Genomic DNA, 26303 nt, shown 5'->3' on the forward strand with positions numbered 1-26303 from the left:
TATTTAAGTTTAATTAGTCAGTGATGCTTTTAAGACGGACAATAGATCGAGAATGAAACTAATAATTCGCGTCAAGTTTAAGGGTGTTTTTAATATTTTTTTTTAATATAATATTACTATACATTGTATACATATTTTATAAATTAGATGGCAGAGAATATTGAATTGTAATTTCCTCAAGTATTTAACTAAAACACAAAATGGGCCAAATCTAAGGTAATGAATTGGGTCATTGAAAGACAAATCCTACACTCCTTCGTCATAACCAGGCCAGCCCGTTTTTAATTGGGCCATGTAAGACGAAGATTGACAACATTGGCCACTTTGCAGAAATAACCACTTTGAGTAATCATATTTAAGATAGTCTAAATTCATAAAATTCTTGTTACTAACTATTTCAAAATCAACTTTAGACCAATAAATTTGAACTTTCAAAATTTTTAGATATGTATATCGGAAGCTTATTTTGACAAGTCAAACTATAACCAAAATGATAAAAAAAATAAAATTGTTTGACGTTTCATATTTTGCTTGAGGTTTTCATCCTTAAGTTTTACATGTGTCAAAAGTTTAACATAACATTCTTCAGTTTCAAATTTCGATTTAACTTTCTTGAATCGTTTCTATGAGACTCTTGAATTTTGATTTTAATAATGTTTAAACTCATGGCAATTACAAAAAATAGTTATAGTGAAAAAAAAAATGATCACAAAAATAAAATAAAATTAGATAACTTCACGAATCTTAAAGATTATGTACACCACTAAAAACTTCAAATCAATCAAGGAGAATTTTATATATTATAGAATATAGTATTGACGTCAACAAAGAAAAACACAATTAACTAATTATTGAATCTAACTTACTATATTTAAATTTCCCTACTATAGTAAAATCCAATGCAATTTCTTGCTAAGTTGGTCATTTACGCCCTCTTCTACTTAAGTTTTCATGGCATTAATTAAGGAATTTAGGGTATTAATTAAAAATTATGTAGATTTCAAGTTTCGTATGATCGAAAATTAGTTTAGAGCAAAACAAACTAAAAAAAAAGGTAAAAAAAAAAAGAAACATGTAAAAATCTACCAAGGAAACAGAATCGTGAAAGCAAATTCGGTATTACAAAAATTGATAAGCAAATCAACTTACACTAAAAAAAAATGATTATTAGCGACATTTAATTCTTAATTGCCGCTAAATATGTATTTTTAGCGATAATTGTCACTTTTTGTATATGTCCCTAAAGCCTTTAGCACATTGATTCTAATGGCACTTAGTAATGCTGATAATGACCTTAATACTCTTTATCAGTATTAATATTTAATGTCACTAAAAATTATTTTTATTATAGTAAACAAGCACTACTCACACAGTCACTCTAGTCTTAATACATATTTTATGTACCATACTATTGTTTTAATTTTACTATTTCTATGTCATCAAAGCAGCCTGACCTAATACTTTCATAAGATATAGTTATATAATACTTAAAAGCTAAGATATACACAACCATAAAATATGATTTAAATTTGAATTTTTTAAACTTTTTAAAATCATTTCTTAAATTGAGTCCCACAAGCTAATGAAATTTTCTCCAATCTTACCTTAACATAAAGTCATAGATTCAAAACTTTTAAAAAAAACTTGACGTGTCATCTTTCCAAAATATAATTATACAAAATATTGAAATTTGCCTGCCATTAATATAAAGAAGAAATGGACCCACAAAACGTATAAACTTCCGTGATCTTTTTTCCAATTTTGAAGTTCCAAAAAGAGGATTAAGTCAAATAATTTCATTTATTTATCTAAAATAGAAAAGTAAACACAAACCTCTTTCTTTGACTAATTTAAGTACTCTTTTCATATTAATGTGATTTAAAAAAATACGATTGATTAAAATTTATGAAATTTGACTCTTATTTATAAATATGTCCTCAATAAGACGGTATATAAATAAATTAATTATTTTCATTAACTATATGCATTAGCCTTCATATATAGCAAAAACTCACACATGTTTAATCAAGACAGTTATATAAGTATATATATCTATTTATCAAACGCTCGATAATACACACAAAAGTATATTGAAAGTTTGAACCGAAAGTATTTAATATAAGTAATATATTATATGTTGAGACGCTTAATCAAAATAGAATGTAATTTTCTAACATATTTAAAGAGCTATCTATGTATCATTAATAGTACTCGGTCATTTTTAGTAAGAGATTTCAGATTTGAGATTTCAAATTTGAATTTTCATGTGTAGAGATTCGACTTTATTAAAAAAAAATTACAGCCTTAATATGAGATTTTTCGATACAAATCTAAATTTAGTCAGAACGTCATATAGGAATCCGAAATCTCTAAAATATTGAATAATTAACATTAACATAAACACTTTTTGTAAATTACAAAAAGTTGTCTAAAGTTCAACTAAATGTCACATTGACCAAAGTCCATAATTAGGCATAAATTTTTTAAGAATGGCGTAAATTTTTTCAAAGTCTCTTCAATAGCTAGCGTATAAATTTTCTCTCTGTATATAAATTTTTTTTTCTTCTTCTTATGAAGCTCGATTTTGTGAAGTAAATAGAGTTTGAATAATCATTAATTGCTTCAAATGCTTGAATGGGGGATTCTGACTTCTGATAGAAAAGTAAAAGATTCTTTTCGGATTGAAAAAAGAAATCGAAAGGGGCAATAGAAAAGGAACAATCTTTTGCTGCTTTTGGATAAATTGCTCCTTTTTTTGATCTGGGTTCTTTTTCTTTTCGCTAATTGCTGTAGATTATTGGTGCTTTTGGGTTTAAGGTGAGTAAATTTATAATCTTTTTTTGTTTCTTTAATCTGATTTTAATTGTTAACAATGGACATGTTGAGCTGGAAGAATCTAGCTTTTCTCTGTAGTTGTTTGCTTATAAGTACTTTGTTTTTTTTTTTTTATGAATTTTGCTTTTCCTGCAAATTTTAGAGAACCCCTTTTTGAATGCTTGAGTTTTAAGCTCCTTTTTTTGTTATGGGTGGTGGGTGATTTTTATCTCTTTCTTGTATGATCTGTTGTTTTCAATTTATTTACATGTTGAAGTAAATTTAATGCTATATTGATGTATTGAGTTAGATGTTTGTGGTCTGATCACCAATGTGGTTAAAATCATATTGGTTTAGATGAGATAATCGAAGCATATTTGCTAGTTCCTTAATTCTGCAATCATATTGGCAAGCTCTATTTAGTCCTATGTATCTTTGCTACATCGATTAATCCGTTTTAGTCAATTGGGAATCCCGTGTGCTAAAAGATCTTAAGCATATAGCATTAATTTTTGATAGGTGGAGGTAGGGGTAAGGTTTGTATACAATTTAACCTCTGTTGTTGAAGTGGAGAGATAGATAAGTTCCTTATAGGATTATTTTCAAACAGAATTGTGCATATTGTTGTTGTTGTAGTTGTTGACTGACAGCTCAAATCCTGTGCTGGATATTTTTGTGTGAAAAGTTATTTTTCGTATGTATTTAATTGGCACTACATTCATGCTGCAGGTAAAAGTGTTGCCGAGAATGAACCAATAGCATTTCACCTCATGGGCTGGTTGAACAAAATTTTTAGAGGTTCTAGCCATAAAGTTTCGGAAGGCCAATATGACTGGAGATGTGAAGGACATACAGAGGAGGATGACCCATCTACAGCAGAGGTAAGTGTGTCATTAAACTAAGTCCATTGAGCTCAAAATCCAGTTAAACTGGCATCCTATCCTATGTATTTACTAAGCAAGCTCCTAAGACACCTGACATACCTTTGAATTGTTTACTTTGTTTCTCATATTGCTCGGAATATTTGGGAATTTAGATTACCAAATCTTAGCAAGTGTAAGGGATTATAATTATCAGCTTAATAGGTAATATGGTATAGTTGGTGATTTATCCGTGGATACAGGTAGCTAGTGTCGATATCAAGTATATGGCATGCTGCTGATGCTGTTCATGTCAAAAGGCATTAGCGTTTGCTTGGTTCTAAAAGTTACAAGTCCACTTACTTGAATACTAAAAGTCCCTTCTGAAGTCTAGGGTGACATTGTCTAAAGCATTAACTGGCCAGGCAGTCTTAACTTTCATTGGCAATGTGAAGAAGGCTTTGAAATCGTATGCTTATAATGAAGCTGTTAGAATTCAAAAGAGGTTCTTTGTCTTATGTTGACGATTGGTATATATGTTGTATATGAATTGGTTATTTGTAAGACCACTGGCACAAGACATGAGGACTTTGGTAAGGCTAATAATGCAAAATTTCACTACAACTGTTCGATTTCTGTTATAATGTGGTTTTTGGGGTGTAGCTGATGGATGAAACTTGTTCAATTTACTAACACATAATGACATCATACTAGTGCACATTCTATTGGTGCTTGGAATCTGGCTGGTAAATCTCGACCATGGCTAAGTGGTCAGGGGAGAACTAGAACTATGAGGTCTGAGGTTTTGGAGACAAAAAATGCTAGGTGATATCTTTCCATCTGCTTAAGTTTTGATAGCAGAGTTATGCAGTATTGAAGTTGGTGGGAGGTAGCAGATATCTGGTGGAATTAGTCGTGGTGCACTCAAGCTCTCTAGGACACCAACCTCATAAAAAAAACTCAACTATAGCTATTGAAGTATAAGATCTTATAGTTGAAACTGAGTTAGATGCTGGGCTTTCTCTGGACAATATGAATCCCATTTGGTAATCGTTTTTAGTGACTGTTCTTCCTGAATTCTATGATGACTGATGGTACGGATGCTTTGAGATTGATTTCTCCAATTTTTTGCGGTTGCATAGTCATTTTGAGCTTTAGTCAGTTCTGCTTGTAGTTTGTAATGTCTTTTTCTCTCATTAATAAATTTGTTTGTGTTAGAAGTCCGTATTGATATCAATGTCAAAAACAAAATTCAGATGGTATTTTTAAATTTTCAGGGTAAATTGGATTGATGAGTGACTTACAATGTGTTAAAATTTAGATCTGCTCACCATGAATCCATGATCATCTGCTGTGTTGATACACTAAATTTTTATCAAAATATTTGTTCACTGAATTTTGTAACTATTAAGCCACTAAAATATGTAAGCCTTCGGGGTGGCGCAGTGGTTTGAGCTTGGGACTTCCATGTTGGAGGTCTCAAGTTCGAAACCCCTTGCCAGCGAAAGCAAGGGGTTTGACTTCTGGGTCGAGCTCGTCGCATCAGGCTTGCCTAGTGCAGGTTACCTCTCCTATGTGGTTTGCTAACTATTGCATAGGAGCGGGGTTTTACCCTGTGCGCACCCAAAAGAGTAGCGGTTGCGGGTTTCCCTTGTCGTCAAAAAGTCACTAAAATATGTAGGGATGACTTTTCATATACAAATCCTTGATACTTCATTTTATGCGCTCAGTGTGATCATTATTTTGGTTATATATGTCACTTACCATTGCCAATAAAGGATTAAAATCCACCCTGAACAATTAAAGATCACTCGAACATGTAATATTCATACCGTGTCCATATGTTTTTTTTTTAAATAAGCATATCATGCTGACATTTTTATACTGTGTTTGAACTTTTGTGTTTAGGACTCTTGGTCAGAGATTGAAGAAATAGATCGAGCTATTGCTATATCTCTCTCGGAGGAGGAACAGAAAGGGAAAGTTGTGATTGGTGAGTATTACTTGCTTCTTAAAGAAATGAAAACTGAAAGTTTGCATTCCTTTGAGGTCTTTATGTACTCTCATAAACAAAAGCAAGATGTTCCAGTTGTAGTTGAGTTAACTGCTGACATTATTTGGAATTTAAAGTTCCCATCATATGTGTTCAAGGCTACTGAGTACTTTCATGTATGTGTAGTTTAGCTCATCCATGGTATAGCGCGTTGTTCTATAGAAATACTTTTCATTCTATGAGGAATCTAGCTTCTTTTTATTAGTTTAGCTTTGACAATTTTTGAGAACCAGCCATACTTGTTTATTTGCTTGACCAAAACTATATTTGCTTGATTTTCTAATTATTCCTTTTCTTTGATTTTTGGCAGATAGTGAATCACAACTGAAAGAAGATGAACAACTTGCAAGAGCTCTGCAGGAAAGCTTGAATGTTGAATCTCCACCTCAGCATGTAAGCAGAAATGATCACGGAGGCGGGAATGTATACGGGAATGGAAACTTCTATCATCCAGTACCTTTCCCATATTCTGCAAGCTTTAGGTATTCAAGAACCTTTGTTGATGTTTTTATAAAATTGTATCAAACTTTATCTTACTCAATGTCATTGGGCTCCCTCAAACCCATTCTTGCATTGTTTTATTAGTCTTTCTATTTTCCTTAAATTTCCTTTGAAGTCAGCCGTGGATATGTATAGTGGTAGAGCTAGTTTGGAAAATCCAGAAATAAAATGGACTAATCTTTGAAAGTGTGTGAGTGAGTTAGCTAAAGTTGCAGTTGCTACTTATTAATTGCCATAAATATAAATCCCTAGATATTTTACTCGCTTTTTTCTTGATGAACTTGATTTCTTTTCTCTCTTCTTCTTTTCACTTTCTAAATTTTGTTATAGGTGTCATTATATAGAATCGTATCATGGGATATCTGTATTATTAACGCGAGGAACAAACATTTTAATTTTGAAACTTTCTTTCGAAAATGGTTGAACCCTGTAATATTAAATTTATCTTTTGCTTTAATTAGTAGTGGATGGCATATTCAGAGGCAAGAGAAGGGAACTACAATTCCATTGATTTTTCTATTATTGTATTTCTGCATGTAGGTTATTCTTATGTATTTCTCCTGTGCTCCCTAGCTGTACTCTTTGCTTCACGTGTGTACTAGTGTCACGGATAGAGAGTTCAATGGTGGGCTGTAAGAAATCTTAAGTGAGCCTGTCGATTGCTGTGAACACTCTAAATTCCTCGTATAAGCAAATACAGATGTTTGTCATAAGACATTAAGAATTAACACTACAGCATAACCGATAAAATAAAAAAAATTAACACAACTGCTTTTAGACCTAATGTATGTTATCTTTTTCTGTGGTAGGGTATGTGCAGGTTGCAGCACTGAAATAGGTCATGGACGATTTTTGAGTTGCATGGGAGCGGTATGGCATCCAGAGTGCTTTAGATGCCATGCCTGTAACCAGCCAATATCTGATTATGAGGTGCAATACTGCATAATTTTTAATTTTTCTAGTTGTCTTGTTATCTGGTGTACTACTGCTTTTGCTTATCCGACATTTTTCATAATAATGGTGCCAAGTCAAAGCACATGTTGATTTGGGGTATTTAGGTAACCAAACGCGAAAAAGGGTGGGATTGATGCAGGGAGCAGATGCACAATAATAACTACAGATCTACTGGGGAAACAATCATCTAAAGTAAATGACTTACTATAAAATACAATTTTGAAAATATGTCTGACCATCTGTAGGCAATATGTTCATTCTGGAAATGAGAGAAGTGACAGGAATCAATTTTTGTACATCTGGTAGCAAGTTATAGTTAATATGCACCATCGTCCATAAGATGTTCAATACTTTCTGTAACTGTAACTTAGTACTGATATTGTTGTTGGTAATTATCATATAGTGTCTTGGGTAATGTACGTCAACTGTCTCATCTGAAAGTGATAGAACATCAATTTGTATGACGAGTATATTCCTGAAATCTGTTTTAACTTTTGGATGTATTAAATGTGCAGTTCTCAATGTCTGGGAACTATCCCTATCACAAAACATGCTACAAGGAGCATTATCACCCGAAATGTGATGTGTGCAAACACTTTGTAAGTACAAAATGACTGTTTTTCTTAAATCTTCTGTAGAAGTCCTCTTACATGTCTTAATTTTTCTTTTGATCGTAGAAGCCTACCTAACACTAGAAAAACATGTAGTTCTCCATTACATGCCTTCTTTGAAGCTTAGATTAATTAAAGGCTCTGCTAATGATACTGGTCCTAGACACTAGTGTAAGGTAGGTGTCGCAACATTTCACCGAGTACAGATCAGTGAGAACCTGGTATAGGCTATCTCTTGTTGGCTCAGAATCCATCTAGCTACTGATTATGTATAATTTATTTGAGATTCAGTAAGTATTTCCTGTCTGCAAGATTCCAACAAACGCAAGTCTTCTCTAGTCTAGACTTCATGGACTGTTCTGTCTCTGGTCTTAATGGCATGGCTGTATAGTTTTAATCGGGGGTCTTCCTATGATAATAAACAAACCAATAAAGTGTATGGTAGGTGTCTTTACATTTCACCGAGTACAGATCATTGAGAACTTGGTATAGACTATCTCTTGTTGGTTCAGAATCCATCTAGCTGCTGCTAATGTATCATTTCTTTGAGATTCATGAAGTGTTCCTGTCTGTCCAGATTCCAACAAATGCAGCTGGGCTTATTGAATACAGAGCACATCCATTTTGGTCCCAGAAGTATTGTCCTTTTCATGAGCATGATGGAACACCCCGTTGCTGTAGCTGTGAGCGAATGGAGGTGAGGCGGATGAAACAGAACAAGATTTCTGGAGGAACCTCTGTGTTTTCAGCAAAATTCTTGTGATTAACTTTTATAAAGAATACAATTTTGATTTAACTGCAGCCACGGGATACAAGATATATTGCCCTTGATGATGGTCGAAAGCTCTGTCTAGAGTGCTTGGACTCTGCGATAATGGATACGAGTCAGTGTCAGCCCCTTTATTATGATATACAAGAATTCTATGAAGGGCTAAATATGAAAGTGGAGCAGAAAGTTCCTTTGCTTCTGGTTGAGAGACAAGCATTGAATGAGGCTATGGATGGAGAGAGACATGTAACTGTTATCTTGACCCTAGCTGCCGCTTCTTCTCATTTCATTCTTGTATCTGTCCATATTCATACTGCTTCCATGTGAAGAATATATTGCTTATATTTGGTTTTCATCCCTTTTGCCAGGGTTATCACCACATGCCCGAGACAAGAGGACTTTGCCTTTCCGAGGAACAAACTATCAGCACTGTAAGGACCTCAAGTGATATCCATTTCTTTTCACTCTTCATGATTTTGGAAACTGAAAACTTAAATATCTTTTATTCAAATGGTAAACGGAAGCTCTTACTTACCACTAATTGCCAGATACAAAGACGGCCAAGAATAGGAGCTGGAAATCGGGTTATGGACATGAGAACGGAACCTTATAAATTGACACGCCGCTGTGAAGTGACTGCAATTCTTATTTTATATGGTCTACCAAGGTACTATTTTGTTACTTTGCTGTGCAAAATTCTGAATCTGAGTGCTACCATTTTAATAGACCTGTTTGATTAGTCAGAATCACTTGTGTCCATTCATTTCAAGTAGGCATTAAGCAAAACAAAAATACTATGTCCCTTACTAGGGTGTAGAAAAAGTTGATTAGATTTTATATTACTCTATGTAACCATGTCAATAGTGGATGGTCAATGTAATCTGGTTTGGCATCATAACTTAATTGAGATGCATTTAGAGTCAGCTTTCCATCACATTCTTGGGGCTAGACGTGATTTGGGCTCTCAAATCTCTGGCTTCTTCGCCAGTCTTATAAAATATTCTTGAATTTCTCTGGACCATGTAGTATCTTTTCATCTGATATCTGTGCACACCACATACCTAACCGTGTTGCTGTTTCCTGATGCTTTCTAGGTAGAATCCAATTTTTTACCACACATTTCTACCTCTGAGGAAAAATTAAATGATTTGTGTGTTTCCGATGGACAGTATGAATTGGACATTTCCTCTGTAATATAGGTTTAAGCAGCATGTACATGTATTTTTGCCCTCAAGTTGAAACATTAATTTTCTTTTTTTGTAAGTGAAGCGTGTTTCATAGCTTGATTTCGATATATGACATGAGTCTATGCAGGTTGCTGACTGGGTCAATACTTGCGCATGAGATGATGCATGCGTGGCTTCGACTAAGAGGTGCTCGCTCATTTCTTCTACTCCCTTCCTAACTTGAGTGTCCATCTTTTTTAAGAGGTTGCGGACCCTGGGATGTCAGCAACCTCTAGGAATGTCAAATTCAGTGCGAAAAATTGTGAAGCGCAAATAATAAGAAGATAAAAGCACAGGTAGACTGTCTGGAAGATTGAATATGATTCAAAAACTTAAAGAAGTACACTTATTAGTTACAGGGGTGTTCTTTTATAGATAAATTGGAAAGTAAAATCATCAGTGGCATAGTAAAAACAAGACTAAAAGAAGAAGAATCGCATAAAGTCTAGGATATAAAGTAGCATGTCAAGCACAAGTTCTTTTGGCGTGGACGTGTGAAAAAGGGAACATAAAGAAAAAACTCTCAGGGAACTGTCTAAATGCCTCCTGCATATATAGGAACACATTTGTTTTCCTTCCTGAGTTTGTCTATCCCAATATATGTGCTATTTATCGGTTACAATCATTGACTCTTGAAGTTTCTAATGTGGTCGATATGTCCTTCATCTATGATAGGTTATCGAACTCTTAGCCAAGACGTTGAAGAAGGCATTTGCCAGGTACTAGCACATATGTGGTTAGAAACCCAAATTGCATCCATATCAAGCAGCAATGGAGGGGCTTCAACCTCATCAGGCATGTCATCATCAAAGCAGGGGATTAGATCTCCTTTCGAGAGGAAACTCGGGGATTTTTTCAAACACCAGATTGAATCAGACACTTCACCAATTTATGGAAACGGATTCAGAGCTGGTAACCAAGCAGTGCTTAAGTACGGACTAGAAAGGACGTTGGATCATATTCGGATGACAGGAACCTTTCCTTATTAAGCACAAGGTTAGAAAACAGACTCACATTCATTTGTTGTCAAGAAAGAAGCTTTGGTCCATTCATTTTAGTGCTTTGGACCATTGCCATATCATATAATACCCTTACAAGTTGAGGAAACTTATGTTTTTCCTACCTTTGTAGAGTGATCTTGACACAACAAACAAGGAATAGACACAACAAATATCCATTCTTTTAGAAAATTAATGAAGTCTATTAGTTTGATTTTCTACTTTCACAGAATGCTTATTATATAAAATAAGGAAAAGGGTCTGATATACCCCTTAACTTTGTCATTTGGAGCTGATATACCCCTCGTTATAAAAGTGGCTCATATATGCCCTTACCGTTATACGGCTCACATATACCCCTGCCATTACAAAATGGCTCACATATACCCTTCATTTAACGGATGTTAAAAAATTAGTTTTAAATTTATATTTATTACTTCTATTTTTTTTTAAAAATGATTTAGGGGTATATATGATTCTTCTATCAAAGTTCAAGGTATATTTTAATTTTTTTCATACATAAATTATTTTTTGACTTCTTTTATTATAATTATTTGAGTTTCTTATTCTTATTTTGTTTTTTTCTTTCATTCCTTAGTTTAAAGAAAAAAAAATTAAACTATTTTTTTGTGTATTGTAATTTAATTTTGTATTCGAAGAAAAAATTTGGTCATCTACAATAAGTTTTACAAGAATATTAGTGAAACATAAATAAATTTGATTATCAAAATAATAATTATAAATTAGTCATTGAAACAAAAAAAAGTCAAAAAAAATATGTTTGACGAGGATTAAATTTACTCATATGAGGTTATATTTTTTAGAAAGAAATAATAAAAATTTAGATTAAAATTATTTTTTTTTTCATTTTCGTTAGAAGAAAAGGGTATATGTGAGCCATTTGTTTACAAGCAGGGGTATATATGAGCCACTTTCATAACAAGGGGTATATCAGCTCTAAATGACAAAGTTGAGGGGTATATCAGACCCTTTTCCCTATAAAATATGCAACAATTAGCCAAAATCTGATCAAGAGAATTACAGTCAAAAGGGGATCGCGCAGTCAGTCAGTAGCGGAGATAGAATTTTAAATTCAAAGAAGAAAAAGACACTTGGAAGAAGACTGTTTTCAAATGACATCCGGTATGAACGTTGAATAGCAACACTAAATAAGAAGATTAACAGAGAAATCTACGAGTAACAAGAGATATTTCTTTGATCATTAGCATTAACACCTTAACGAAATTATGAGGACACTCTAACAACATGAGGATACCTACGAGCAATAGCAAACAAAAGATATTTCTTTCCTAATTAACATAAACGCCTCAACGAAATCGCGAGAACACTCACAATACGAGGATAATTTTTCAAATACATATGTTAATATTTGTTGATTCATTTTTCTTTGTTGATTATTCTCGTCTTTCAAATACAATTCCTATTGCAAAATTATATTATTTTATAACTATATAAATATTTATTACTTATTTTAAATAATCAATTTAGAATATTTTTTTTGGTATCCAATCAAACATCATTCTATATCGAGTCAAGCACCTGTCATGTAAATATTTGTTAATTAGATTTTTAACAATCTTTAGATTACAAGTAATAGAAAATAAATGTCTGAAAATTTAAAACGCTAAAAAAAATAAAAAAATCGTCGACGGCGCCGGCGGCCATGGCGGCGACAGTAAAAGTAGCAAAACCAATTCTCTGTACTTGTCATCTCCAGCTCCGATATGCCACCCATTCTCCGGCGACTAACCGACCACACGAACTCGCTGATAAAATTTGCCGTCTTTTGATTCTCCGGCGTTATGCAGCGGTAGACAGTCTCAAATTCGATTTCTCCAACAATCTTGTCGACTCTGTTCTTGTAAAACTCAAACTTCATCCTGATGCTTCATTGCATTTCTTCAAATTAGCTTCAGGGCGACAATTTTTTAGACCCCATGTAGTATCTTACTGCAGGATAGTTCATATACTATCCAGAGGGAGAATGTTCGATGAAGCTAGGTTTTATTTATCGGAGCTTCTAGAACTTTCTAGAAATAAGAAACCTGTGTCGTTTTTTTGGGACGAATTAGTGACAGTATACAGAGAGTTCAAGTTTTCTCCTACAGTTTTTGATATGGTTTTGAAAATCTATGCGAAAAAGGGGTTGGTCAAGAATGCATTGTACGTGTTTGATAATATGCCTAAGTGTGGTCGTGTGCCTAGTTTGGGTTCTTGTAATAGTTTGTTGAATAGTTTGGTGAAAAAAGGTGATTTTTTTACTGTGTTTTCTGTATATGATCAGATGATAAAGATGGGGTTCTCTCCTGATATATATACTTGTACCATAATGGTTAATGCGTATTGTAAGGATGGGAAGATTGACAAAGCTGAAATTTTTGTTGAAGAAATTGAGAAGATGGGTTTAGAGTTGAGTATTGCTACTTATCATAGTTTGATTAATGGGTATGTGGAGAAAAAGGATCTTAAGGGTGTCGAAAGAGTGTTGAGGGTGATAGATAAAAGAGGAATTTCAAGAAATATAGTTACGTTCACGTTATTGATTAAGGTTTATTGCAGGCTGTGTAAGATGGAAGAAGCAGAGAAAGTGTTCAGAGAAATGAAGGAGGTGGATGAGCAGGTGTATGTCGTGTTAATTGATGGGTTTTGTCAGATGGGGAAAATGGATGATGCGCTTAGGATCCAGGATGAGTTGCTGAGATCAGGGTTTAACATGAATCTGTTTATCTGTAATTCCTTGATAAATGGATACTGCAAAGCTGGTAAAATAAGCAATGCCGAACAGGTTGTTAGGAGCATGATCGACTGGACTCTTCAACCTGATTCTTATAGTTATCATACCCTTTTAGATGGTTATTGTAGGGAAGGACTGATGCAAAATGCATTCAACCTCTGTGATGAGATGATTCAAAGTGGTATCAATCCAACAGTTGTCACTTACAACACTCTGCTAAAAGGATTAAGTCGAGAAGGGGCCATTGCTGATGCTTTGCATCTTTGGAATTTGATGCTTAAAAGAGGTGTTATTCCTGATGCAGTTGGATATAGTACTCTCTTAGATTTATTTCTTAACATGGGAGAATTTGAAAAGGCTTTGGTCTTGTGGAAACATATTCTAGCAAGAGGGCACCACACCAAAAGCAGGATTCTTCTAAATACAATGCTCAAAGGGTTCTGTAAGATGGGGAAAATGGTTGAAGCCGAGCTCCTTTTTAACAAAATGGAGGAGTTTGGCTGTTCTCCGGATGGAGTAACTTATAGGACCCTAAGTGATGGGTATTGTAAAGCAGGAGAGATTGAAAAGGCTTTAAAATTAAAGGATGTCATGGAACTGCAGAATATTCCTGCTTCGGTTGAAAATTTTAATTCACTTATTAGTGGACTTATAAAGGCTGGAATGTTTAGCAAAGTCAAAGATCTTCTTAGTGAAATGCATGATAGGGAATTAGCCCCTAATGTTGTTACATATGGAGCCCTTATTGCTGGTTGGTTTAAAGAAGGATTGCCTGAGAAAGTTTTTAAAACATATTTTGATATGAGAGAGAACGGATTGAATCCAAATGTCATAATAGTTAGCTCTATTGTTAATGGATTATACAAACTTGGTAGAACAGATGATGCTAATATGCTCCTGCAGAAAATACTGGATGTAAAGTTGTATCCCGACCTGAAACACATTTACGGTTTCTCAAACGTTAAGACAGGGCTGCCTGATACACAGAAAATTGCAGATTCCCTTGATGGAAATGCAACAAAATGTGTTGTCCCCAACAATGTCCTGTATAATATTGTTGTTGCAGGGTTATGCAAATTGGGGAAGATCGATGATGCAAGAGATGTTATGAACCACTTCTCACTAAAAGGTTTTACTCCCGATGAGTTTACCTACTGCACCTTGGTCCATGGCATGTCATCGGTTGGTAAAGTTAATGAAGCTTTCAATTTGCGTGATGAGATGATAACAAAGGATCTTGTTCCAAACATTGCAGTATACAATGCTCTAATAAACGGCCTTTGTAAAGCAGGGAACATTGAACGAGCATTGAGTCTTTTCAATAAGCTTCATTCGAAAGGGTTATCTCCCAATGTTATAACTTTTAACACTCTGATAGATGGATACTATAAGATTGGTAAAACTAGTAAAGCCGTGCAACTTCTGAAGAGAATGACAGAAGAAGAAAACCTTTTGTCATAACTTATTCAATTCTGATTCCAACAAACGCAGCTGGGCTTATTGAATACAGTGCACATCCATTTTGGTCCCAGAAGTATTGTCCTTTTCATGATGGAACACCCAGTTACTGAGCTGTGAGCGAATGGAGGTGAGGTGGATGAAACAGAACAAGATTTGTTCTGTAATTTAGGTTTAAGCAGCACGTACATGTATTTATGCTCTCAAGTGGAAGCATTAATTTTCTTTTTTGTAGGTGGTAGCATTAGTTTCAATATATGACATGAACTTTTGCAGGTTCCTGACTGGGTCAATCCTTGCGCATGAGATGATGCATGCATGGCTTCGACTAAGAGGTGCTCACTCATTTCTTCTACTCCTTTCTTAATTTGAGTGCCCATCTTTTTCTATGTGCCCCAATACAATGTCTGCTTCTCCAAAATAGCAGTAAATAACAGTATTGTATAACACAAGATTTTATTTTGGAACCACTTTTGCTTCTCATATCCCTCTTACTTTCTTGTATATCCTAAATCAAAGCAAAAGAATCTAGGGATGTCATACTTAGAGCAAAACATTGTAAAGCGCAAATATTAAGAAGTGAAAAGTGCAAGTAGACTTTCAATATGATTCGAAAACTTAGTAAGTACACCTATTAGTCACTAGATGTCTTTTCTAGATATACAGAAAGTAAATCCTCATTGGCATAGTAAAAGCAAGATTAAAAGAAGAAACACACAGTCTAGAATACAAAGTAGCATGTCCAGTACAAGTTCCTTTTGACACGGACATGTAAAAAAGGGAAAGGAAAAGAAAAAACTTTCAGTTGACTGTCTAAACTCCTCCTGCATATAGAGGAACACAAACTCCTTCCTTTTTTGAGTTTGTCATCCTGATATATGTGCATCATCGACTCTTGGAGTTTCTGATGTGTTTGATATGTCCTCCATCTATGATAGGTTACCGAACACTTAGCCAAGACGTTGAAGAAGACATTTGCCGGTAGTAGCACATATGTGATTCGAAACCCAAATTGAATCCATTTCAAGCAGCAATGGTGCTTCAATCTCATCAGGTGTGTCATCATCATCAAAGCAGGGATTGGATCTCCTTTCGAGAGGAGATTCGGGGATTCCTTTAAACACCAGAATGAATCAGACACCTCACCAATTTATGGATACGGATTTAGAGCTGGTAACCAGGCAGTGCTTAAATATGGACTGGAAAGGATGTTGGATCATACTCGGATGACAGGAACCTTTCCAAATTGAGCACAAGGTTAGCAAACAGACTGACATTCATTTGTTGTCAAGAGAGAAGCTTTGGTCCATTCATATTAGTGCTTTGTACCATTGCCACCATATTATATAATACCTTAGAAGTTGAGGAAAGATATATTTTTCCTACCTCTGTAGTGTGATCTTGACACAACAAACAAGGAATAGACACAGCAAAAATCCATTCTTTTTGAAAATTAATGAAGTCTATTAGTTTCATTTTCTACTTTTGCCGAATGCTTTTTCTGTGCTATTATGTTTCGTATTGCAAATTTCTTGATAGAACATGTTATTTCTGCTATCATTGTTACTAATTGGTTACTGGATTACTAGCAGTATTAATATGCATCTAGTATAGCAAACGATTCACAGAGGTAATATTCTTGGGAACAGAAGACATTTTGATATCTCCTTCAATCATTCATGCACGTTTATCCACAGTCCACACGATCGTCATTTATAACCTGAGGTAGAAGAGACACATCACTGAAAGATGATATAGTACTCCTTTGCTTTTTGTCCTAAAACAATATCTATTTCCCAAGTATGAGAACATAACTGAAGTCATCATGCAATTTATGTTAATACCCTTCTGAGTCAGATGACAAATGTGGTCTTGTAACAATTATTTTGAGCAATTAAGTCCATTATCCTTCTTCAAACCTGTATTAGAGATTAGATAGGCTAGTGAAATACTGTGTGCTTGACTCTCTTCAAAAATTACTGGATGCTTAACTTTTGGCTTAAATTTTCCTGAACGTCTTTTAACCATACGCCCTTTGTAATAACTGACGTAGTCTATCCGGCACTAGCTCGCTTTCTGTGTGTTGTTTTTGTTGAAAAAATTCATTTCTCTTTGCCCCACGGGAGATAGAGGGAGATCCAAAGTCTACCAGTATTTTATCTGGGGAGACATTCTGTGAATTTTTGTGTCGGAAAAATTTTTATGTTTTCCATTTTCTTCTTTCTCAATTCGTACTGATTGTAACAAGTTCTAATTTGTGTATGTAGCTTCAAGGCTGTTAAACCAGGATAATGCAAAACTAAACCGGTAACAACGTGAAGGTGAAGTGCAGAAGGAGCAGTTGTTTTCCAAGGTACCGTTCCTCCTTCAAATATGTATACATAGCTAAGCTTGATCAAAAGAAAACGTCCAGTAGTTTTCACCATGCACCTTATAGTTGTTGGCTCACCACGTCTGTGAAGTTCATTAGTTTTAAACCAAGGCTAATATTCAGTTCATTAATCAAAGTTGACAAATATACAATGAGCCTAGTGCTTCTTGAATCTGGAGATAGTTTTAATATTATGTCCGGCTGTAGGTTTCTGGATCTCTTTCGAGCACATAAGTAAGCAGGCGCAGTACACCAATTTCATCGGTTTTATAAAGCTCTGCGAAAAGAGGAGGTCGGGCGTATACCCTGCCCCATATGTGATAATCTTCAGAGTGTAAGTAGATGTAACTTTGCCATCAATAAACATGAAGTTGCAATCTTCAGTTGACTTTCATTTCTCATTGTATATGTTCTCATAAGTTCAATAAGCATATGACATTCTATATAACATAAATTCAACACTGGATTCAGGAGAAGTGAAGGAACAAAAAAGACCATTGGACAATTTTGGTACTCCATTGTCATGTTATTTTATAAATTTCCATGTTACCCTTTGAATAATGAGTGTTTGGGTTACACTTTCATTATTTGAGTTAAGATAAACCTAGTGTCAAAACATATGGAGAAAGAAAAAGAAGATAGCCGGTTATGACTGCGGTGGTGTGGTAAGTAGTTCAGCATTCTTAATCAATGGATTTGAATCATAGTTACGGAGTTGTCTTTGTTAGAGAGCACTTAAACCTCAATGACTAGTAGGTACGAATTTGAAGCTAGTCATACTCCAATTCAAATACCTGATATCGAATAATAAAAAAGGAAATCAATGTGGTGATTATTATGTTAAAACCGACACTTTTACCTAAAGTTAATTCTCTACTATGTTAAGAAGGAGGGAGGAACATGAAAAAATATAAAGAAAGACAGTGAGTAGTACCATTTTCCGTTGTCTCAATTTATATGACATCATTGAAATACCAAAAGTCAACAAGTTCTTTTTTACCATAATTTTTAGGGCAATTTTTACATATAGCAAACATAAAGTTCATGTTTGTATGTTATAGTTAAGTTTGTATAATTGCGCTTCATAGCAAACTTATATATGTATAATTCGTTATACATATGCAAATTAAAGCGAATTGTATAAAACGAGAAAGAGAGAAATTATATACAATCTGAATTGTATAAAACAAGAAAGTGAGAAACGTAGAATTGAATTGCATAAAACGAGAAAGAGAAATTATATACAATTTGAATTTGTATAAAACGAGAAAGAGAGAAAGGCAAAAAAAGACTTGTGCAGGGAATATACAATTGAATCAAATTGTACAAAACGAGAAAGAGAGAAATTATATACAATTTGAATTTGTATAAAACGAGAAAGACGTAGGCAGAGAAATATTTGTATTGTTAATTAAAAGTGTATAAGACGAAGATATATGTATTTGCATTCGTTTATACAATTTTCTCTCGCTTTATACAATTAGAAACATAACTTATAAAATTCTATTGTATAAAGCGAGAGAGGCGAGTGACAAGAATAAGCGAGCAGAGAGGGGAGTGGTGAGCGAGAATATAAGGGAGAGAGGACCTGACAAATAGTTTGCTATGGAACACAAATAAACAAGGATAGTTACTATATTTATTTTATATTATTAATTTGTCATATTCTATATCATTATTCCTTTTTTTTTTATGTTTTTTAAATTATTAATCTCATAATTATAATACTTTTTATATAATTTTTAAATATATAAATTTTATTTTGAAAAAGTAGAGCATTTAAATAATTCAATTGTGTACCACATCAAATGACACAGATGGAATATTTAATTGTAATTGATTGACACCGTGGGAATCATCATTTTGACTTCCTTGTTGATCCTTTTTGATAGTAAAAAGATTACTTTATTATTATCGTTATTATTAGTAATAAATAAAATAAATAAAAGTTGAACCGACAGCTTTTGTATAATATATATATAATATACACACATCATATGAGAATTAACCGAGTCAATAGGATCTTTGAATCCTTCCACAGATTATTCCTTTCATTTTAAGATTTGAACTCGAAATTTTTAAGACGAATAAATATATTAATTTTTTTATCACTCTCATTAATTACGATTATTGAATGATAAATAGCTATAAAGATAATTAACTTTCCTTTAATCGACGATAAAATAACTAACACATGTAAAATATGTATATAATCTATGTATATATACGATATAAATTTGTTTGGGTATCTGTGTAAATATTCCTTTCTTTTCTTTTTGGATTTGTTGATTATTTTTTCTTAGTACACTAATTATAATATACTTAGAGTAGACCTAAGTTAATCAAGTTAGGTTGCAATTCCTTTTCAAGAATGTCAATTTTTGTAAGAAGGGCTAAGTTTCAACAAGCATCATATTATGACTTAAAGCGAGAGGCATCTACTATGAGATTGACCTTAAAGCTACATTTATTCTGGTTTCTCATGTCTGATATTCATATTAGAGTTCGATTAAACTTAAATTTATATTGAGCGCTTGAAAGTCCTACATCACTGTTATAACAAAGGCGATTGTATATCCGAAAACTACAGTTTAAAAAATATTTATCACTTCGTCACGATCTAAGTCAAGAAAATAAGAAGCAATGAAGCTTTCATTTAGTTGATGAATAAGAAATGATAGATATCGGAAACTTAATTTTTTATAGAAAAATCACCATTCATGTATTAAGTATGATTTAATTTTCCATTGATTTATCCTAGACAAGTCATAAGTCACAATAACTCTGAGCATGCATTAATTAGAAAAAATAGACAAATGGATTAAATTTATATTTGATCATACTTAGTATATGTAAATGATTTAAGATCGACTATATATATGAATGATCTCATTGAACTTGTTCCATCTTTCAATACATCTCATGTCAATATTATATTTATAACGATGAAAGTCATAAGTTGTGTTTGATAAAAATAAAAGAATTATTGTTTATCATTGATCGTCTAAAAATTTATACCATTATGAAATAAATCTTATAACATGCATAACAATTAGAAAAATAGACTATTAATACAACAACCAAACCACGTTTACGTATTAAAATTAACTCGTAATTGACTAAAAAAAGTCTTTATCTAAACTTTATAATGGATTATGGATCTTAATAGTAAACTTAATTTACACCAAGTGTAGGTATTAAAAAGTAACTTAATCAGTTTGACTGATTAGTTACTTTAATTTGCATATTTTGAGCAATTGGTCTTCATTGAATAGCACTAACTTGGACCAGTAGATATATAATAATTAAACAATGGATTCTTGGGTGCACGTTCATTTACTTGATTGGTTTGATGATTTTTCGTTAATATCGATTAATTTAAATTTGTATTGAGTAATATTTAAACAAGAAAAAAATATTTTTTTAAAAACTTTTTACATATTTAAGATTTAAATTCGAGATTAATCTTTTCTTTTTTTTTTTCAAATAAGTAAAATATATATTTTTTTAAACTTTCTCTGAGTCCTCTCTATACCTAACCAAATGTAATGCACCTAATAAAGTGTCTCACTAGGGGCACGTAGACTTCAAACATGTAGTCTACTCTTAATTTGGTGTAACATATTATAGTCATTTAGTTAATGAAAAAAATCAAAATTATCTCGAATTATGTGAAATATAAATCACTTACAATTTTCGTTATATTTTAAAATTATAAATATCCCTCGTTGTTATTTCAAGAGATAAAAAAGATATATTGATACATTTTATGTAACATTAGTTTAAAGTCATAAGATTTAAAAATTTATTTTTTACTTTTTTAAATTTTATATACAAAATTAAAATCAGACAAATAAATTAAAATGAAATAGACAATAAACCTCTCAAAAATATAAGTTGTTAGAATATTTTAATTAGTTCAAGAGATTACTGCAACATTTGAAAATTCAACAAGTAATATTTCTCTTGATTTTATTTTTTCACAATTATATAAATAATATAATATATATATATAGAAACGCGTGAAAAGATTATAGGATAAGTTATAGATGTTGTAGGCATTATTCCTAACGAAATTTAGTACGTTATACGTGGTACGAAGCACGACAAAACTAAAAATATAATTTTCCGTTTTAATTTACCTGACATATTCTTTAACCTATTTAAATTAATTATTAAATTTCTTATTTATATTAAATCAAATAATACTATATAAATTAACCTCATTAATCGTAAATATATGTTCATAGCTTTAACTTTTAGTTAAAATTCCATCCAAGAAAAATGATTTTATTTTTTTCATCGTCATCTAATAATAATTGAATAATTTTAATTTGACTATGTGAGAGTGTCATTGTCAAACTACAATCCGTACATGCTATATGTATATTTTAGATCTTAAAAAGTCTTTGGTTTCTCACGTCTACAAATATCACGCTTTAAATTAAATAGAATCTATATATAATATATTTTAGATTTTTCAACTATTTAAGTTTTCTTTGGTCCATCCTGAATTCATTCTCACCGACAGTTAATTTTTTTATTTAATTAAATTACTTCCCATTGTTAGTATAAATGAAATTTTGATATACTATCAATAAGGATTGTAATGAATTAATAAATAATTTTTTATTCTTAGTAAAATGTTTTGAATTTGTGTCTTGTTTAGATACAGAGTGGTCTTTGTTTAAATTTATAGCACTTTAATGTGGATATCGATTACTCTCTTGTACGAAAATAAGGATTATTTTAACAAAAAATATGTTATTAAAAAATATATATAGTTGAATAAACTATCCTTATTTAATAAATATTTTTAAAAATTAGACACTAGTAAATAAAATTGAGTATAAGGGTATACATAGATGTATAGTTAAAATAACGTACTAATTTTTATCTTGAATTATTAATATGACATTTTTAAAGATTTTTATTTATTTATCGCACTAGAATAATATTCATTTTGCGACGAAGGAAGTATAGATCTTTCACTTATGAAAGTAAATACACATTATTTAGTATAATTAAAGATATTGTACAGTTAGATATGATATCTTGATATTAAATGACAAAGGAAGGGATTTATCTTAATTTCCTTTGCTAAAAAATATATCATATTACTATATATAAAAGGTTTTTTCTTTTTGTATATATATAATAGATGATGAACTCTTTTATTGAAAATCTTTCATTCGTTATGATTTGATATGGTAAAATTTTAAAAATTTTGAATTAAACGTTATTATCTATTGTAAAGGTCCTGAGAAAATAAAAATGTGTCGAAAACATAAAAGTTTGGAGTAGATAGGATTCCAAATCAAATGAAGATTTACTTGTTTACATTATTTTTTAGAAATAATATGAGCATTTTTTTTAACCTTATTAGGGATGCATTTTAATTATTATAAGTAGTAAAGAATATGGTGTTCTATTATAAAACATAAAATAAAAACAATACTTATGTCATTAGGTTTGTGATACCAAAGTCTATTGGAAGACAAAAAGGTATAAACAATTATAGGAAAAAGTCAATCAGACACTTAAATTTAGCTGGCAGTCGGCTAATACTATATAGTTTAATAATTATAAAAATATTTTGGATACTTAAAATTAAAAATAAAATAAAATAAAGAAGGTTCTAAATCAAAACACATGCCAGCTTTAAAGTATCTTCTCTTTACTTGTAGTATTTGTTAATTCACTACTAATTTGCTGTAAAAATATCTAAGACTAAGTCTTCATTTGGATTTGGTATGATATAGTGTAAATATTATTTAGATTATTCATTAATAAGTAGTACCCTAAAGCTAGACCAACAATAAGTAATTTTCCGTACTTATTAACTACTATGGTACATATAAGCAACAATAATTATATTCAGCGTAATTTTATATGTAAGATATTGAAAAGATAGAATATACATAGATCTTATTTCTATCTATATGAAATAAAAAGATCGGCTTTAATAAACTACTAAACTTAAAGAAAGTGTAATCAAATCAGGGTTAACAATAAAATAAACAGCAAAACTATATGCAATGTAATATGTAGTAGTAAAAATTGAAGAAGAGATATTATGATCGACCTTCATATAATCATCGACCTTCATATATAATTCTTTAGTTTACCTCTACCTCCTTTAAAATCTACTACAGTCAATTAGACTCTTACATCTCCTTACTAGAACCTCCTCTCAATAATCAATATGTATATAACTTAAATTTTTTTTTATTATTATTATTACTTTCTCCGTTCATAATTGTTTGTCATGTTAAGGTAATGTATATCCCTCAAGGAAAATTTAATATAAGGTGTAATTTGACTAATATAACCGTATTACATTAAAAATATCAAAAGTTTACATAACTTTTCAAATGAACTAAACTATCATTAGATGCAAATTTGGAAAAAGATGACTAATTGTTTCTTCATAATTTGAATTGATAATTAATTTTGGACATCTATTTTTAATATATCTGTCAAATAATTATGGACGGAGGAAATAATAAGTTAATGGTACGTGTATAATAATAATAATGACATTGAAAAGAGAGAGGATTAAAAATTGGTCAAATTACATGAATGTATAAAATATTGAATGAAACTAATTTCATTACAATATATATTCACACCTTAAATCAAAAACCTTTTTTCAAATACTTCTGTGAGAAATTATTATGAATTACACTTATTTTGGGCTCAATCACACTAGGTTTCTTGGAAGATACTTTAATGTGATTTATTATGCTAATTATAAATTAAAGTACTTATCAAAATTCCATTAATTAACATACCTTAATATCGAAGTAATCATTTTCAAAATGAGAACACAATTGCGGGAAAGCAAAGTATACAATTAATAAACCTAAACTTAAAATATACCTTTTTCATTTATATTTCTTTCTTTGGTATTCGAGAAGTCATCGCAAGTGTTAAGGAGAAACTTCATACACCCTCTACCACTATTTATTTAGCTATTCAGATCACGTAAATTTTAATATATTTTTTTCGTACGTAAAGAATTATAACCTATCGTATTTCTATATATAATAATATACCATATAAGCTCAAAAGTGAATTCTGAGAAGGAACAACATCATCTAAACGATGTATTTTCTTTTCTCTTTTTTTTCGAAACGTTATCACGTGATATAATCTTATCTTAGTTTGTCCTTGTAAATAACTTGTCGTACGTTCATATACTTTATAAATTTTAAAATTTTAAATTAATTTAATTCAATATAATTTCAAAGATTAATCAAATCACTTTTAATTTAATAAGCAAAAAATATTACATAACAACATACTCAAATATAATTACAAATAATAAGGTACGTAAGCTTATAGTAAATGTAACACTTATCACTATCTTAAAAATAGAAAAACCGTTACCAATAAATTCTAAACTCAAGAAAAAATAATCCAAAATAGCATAGAGCAAAAAAAAAAACATGAAATGAAAGAATAAACAAAACACCGTTAAACAAAACTAATATTTGTTAATTGGAATTGAAAAAAAAAACTATATCATCTAAGAAGCCAAAAAATTTAACTCCTCCTGTACAATATACAACTCAAAAATACATACATCATTCAGAAAAAAAAAAAACAGAAATATATTGTAAATTTTATTTTTTAAAAAAGAGAAAAATGAATTATTATTTTTTTAATCCTCTCCATTAATTTTTAATTATTGGATCTTAAAAACTTTTATCCTCTGTTTTTTTTTTCTTTCAAAACCCAACTTCTTCTTCATCATCATCTTCTTCGCCGAATTCTTTACAGTTATCGCGATTTGATTTCATTTTTTCCACCATTGTTGAATTGTTCATTCAGAACTTAAAATTTTTCGAATCTCCATCTTCAAGAATCGAACGAAAATGGAGGTTTTAACAGATCATAAGGAGCCCAAAGAGCATCTAACGGACATGGCCGATTAGCATCAAGCCTAGCCCAAGGTTTTCCTTTTCCACTCCAATGCAGTAAACTTACCGGACCTGGATGTAAATCTCTACAGAGTCCTCGAAAATTGTCTCCACCAAGTCCATGTTGATTCCATTTATGATCTACCGGAGCTATATTTCCGGCGAACACAAGCAAAAACGGCGGTAACGAACCCAATTCGTAAATTCTCATACGTTTTTGTAATTCCATCCATTCTTCAATCTTCCTTGTATAATCACCATTTCTCCATCGATCGAGATCGATTACCATTACCCCTGTATTGAAATAACAAGCTTTCCGATCCGCAAATGTAAGAGATAGAGATGGGTTAGACCAGAAAGTCGGAGTAAAATACGAAGTGAAATTCGCATTACAGTATTCAGGAGCAGCAAGTATATGATCTTCCCCAAGTGGAGTTTCTGATAGCTTCGCAATATCGTCAACTAAAACCAAATCGGAATCCAAATACACAACTTTCCGAACACATAAAGGTAAAATATTAGCTAAATAACTTCTCGCATAGTTCAAAGGGCAATCGAGAGCTGAACGAATAGAAGTTGAAATCAAACCGGAAACAGAGGAATCGTCGAATCGATAAACTTCGAATTTCAAATAAGGAAATGAAGCTAAAATGGTGGCGCGTAGATGTGACGCGTCTGCGGATGCGGAAGCAACGAAGTGAAAAATTATGTTTTGTGGGCAAGAAGAATGTTGAAGAATTGAGAGAATAGCCGCCATTGATCCACGGATATAAGCGGAATCGAGTGTCATTGCTGCATGAACAGCTTCATCGGAGCAAATTAATTCATGGGTATTTTCAATTGAAGGACATTCAGCTGAGTTGTAGAATTCAGGCGCTTCTCGGAACTGTTGCGGTGGCGCAGCGGCGGCGGCGGTGGTGGTGATGAAAAAGTAAAAGAAAATAAATAACAAGGGGAGCTGTCTTTGTGGCTTCATGTGGGGGAGTGATGTTTTAAGAGTTGGGAGAA

At 32.0% G+C, this 26303-nt stretch overlaps 3 protein-coding genes across 5 annotated transcripts; 2 read left to right on the forward strand and 1 right to left on the reverse strand.

Annotated features, from left to right (window-relative positions):
- The first annotated feature begins 2492 nt into the window (after positions 1-2492).
- LOC107015941 (protein DA1) lies at positions 2493-11007 on the forward strand. 2 transcript variants are annotated; one of them, XM_015216394.2, is made up of 12 exons: positions 2493-2817; positions 3544-3695; positions 5583-5667; positions 6038-6209; positions 7038-7158; positions 7698-7781; positions 8371-8490; positions 8596-8808; positions 8931-8993; positions 9111-9229; positions 9877-9935; positions 10464-11007. In XM_015216394.2, the coding sequence occupies exons 2-12, from the start codon at positions 3585-3587 to the stop codon at positions 10775-10777; spliced, it is 1461 nt and encodes a 486-aa protein (XP_015071880.1). In that variant the 5' UTR covers positions 2493-2817; positions 3544-3584; the 3' UTR covers positions 10778-11007. The 2 variants fall into 2 exon arrangements, with proteins under 2 accessions (XP_015071880.1, XP_015071879.1); XM_015216393.2 differs by lacking the exon at positions 2493-2817 and adding an exon at positions 2959-3029.
- Positions 11008-12210: 1203 nt separating this feature from the next.
- LOC107016162 (putative pentatricopeptide repeat-containing protein At1g19290) lies at positions 12211-17888 on the forward strand. Of its 2 annotated transcripts, none has more exons than XM_027916075.1 (5): positions 12211-15190; positions 15276-15334; positions 15938-16256; positions 17267-17352; positions 17578-17888. In XM_027916075.1, the coding sequence occupies exon 1, from the start codon at positions 12471-12473 to the stop codon at positions 15000-15002; it is 2532 nt and encodes an 843-aa protein (XP_027771876.1). In that variant the 5' UTR covers positions 12211-12470; the 3' UTR covers positions 15003-15190; positions 15276-15334; positions 15938-16256; positions 17267-17352; positions 17578-17888. The 2 variants fall into 2 exon arrangements, with proteins under 2 accessions (XP_027771876.1, XP_015072133.1); XM_015216647.2 differs by having other exon boundaries at positions 12211-15129.
- Positions 17889-24854: 6966 nt separating this feature from the next.
- On the reverse strand, positions 24855-26303 carry LOC107016094 (probable galacturonosyltransferase-like 1). The gene has a single exon (XM_015216577.2). It carries the CDS (start codon positions 26269-26271, stop codon positions 25234-25236), a length of 1038 nt encoding a protein of 345 aa, XP_015072063.1. The 5' UTR covers positions 26272-26303; the 3' UTR covers positions 24855-25233.

Source organism: Solanum pennellii, chromosome 4 (assembly GCF_001406875.1).
Source record: "Solanum pennellii chromosome 4, SPENNV200".
Lineage (NCBI taxonomy): Eukaryota > Viridiplantae > Streptophyta > Magnoliopsida > Solanales > Solanaceae > Solanum > Solanum pennellii.

Excerpts from the sequence above, each read along its gene's own strand:
- LOC107015941 (XM_015216393.2), top strand. Across the intron at positions 3,696-5,582 it reads ATGACCCATCTACAGCAGAG|GACTCTTGGTCAGAGATTGA; the intron begins GTAAGTGTGTCA and ends TTTTGTGTTTAG. Across the intron at positions 7,159-7,697 it reads AGCCAATATCTGATTATGAG|TTCTCAATGTCTGGGAACTA; the intron begins GTGCAATACTGC and ends TTAAATGTGCAG.
- LOC107016162 (XM_027916075.1), top strand. The coding sequence starts at position 12,471 with ATGGCGGCGACAGTAAAAGTAGCAAAACCAATTCTCTGTACTTGTCAT.
- LOC107016094 (XM_015216577.2), bottom strand. The coding sequence starts at position 26,271 with ATGAAGCCACAAAGACAGCTCCCCTTGTTATTTATTTTCTTTTACTTT.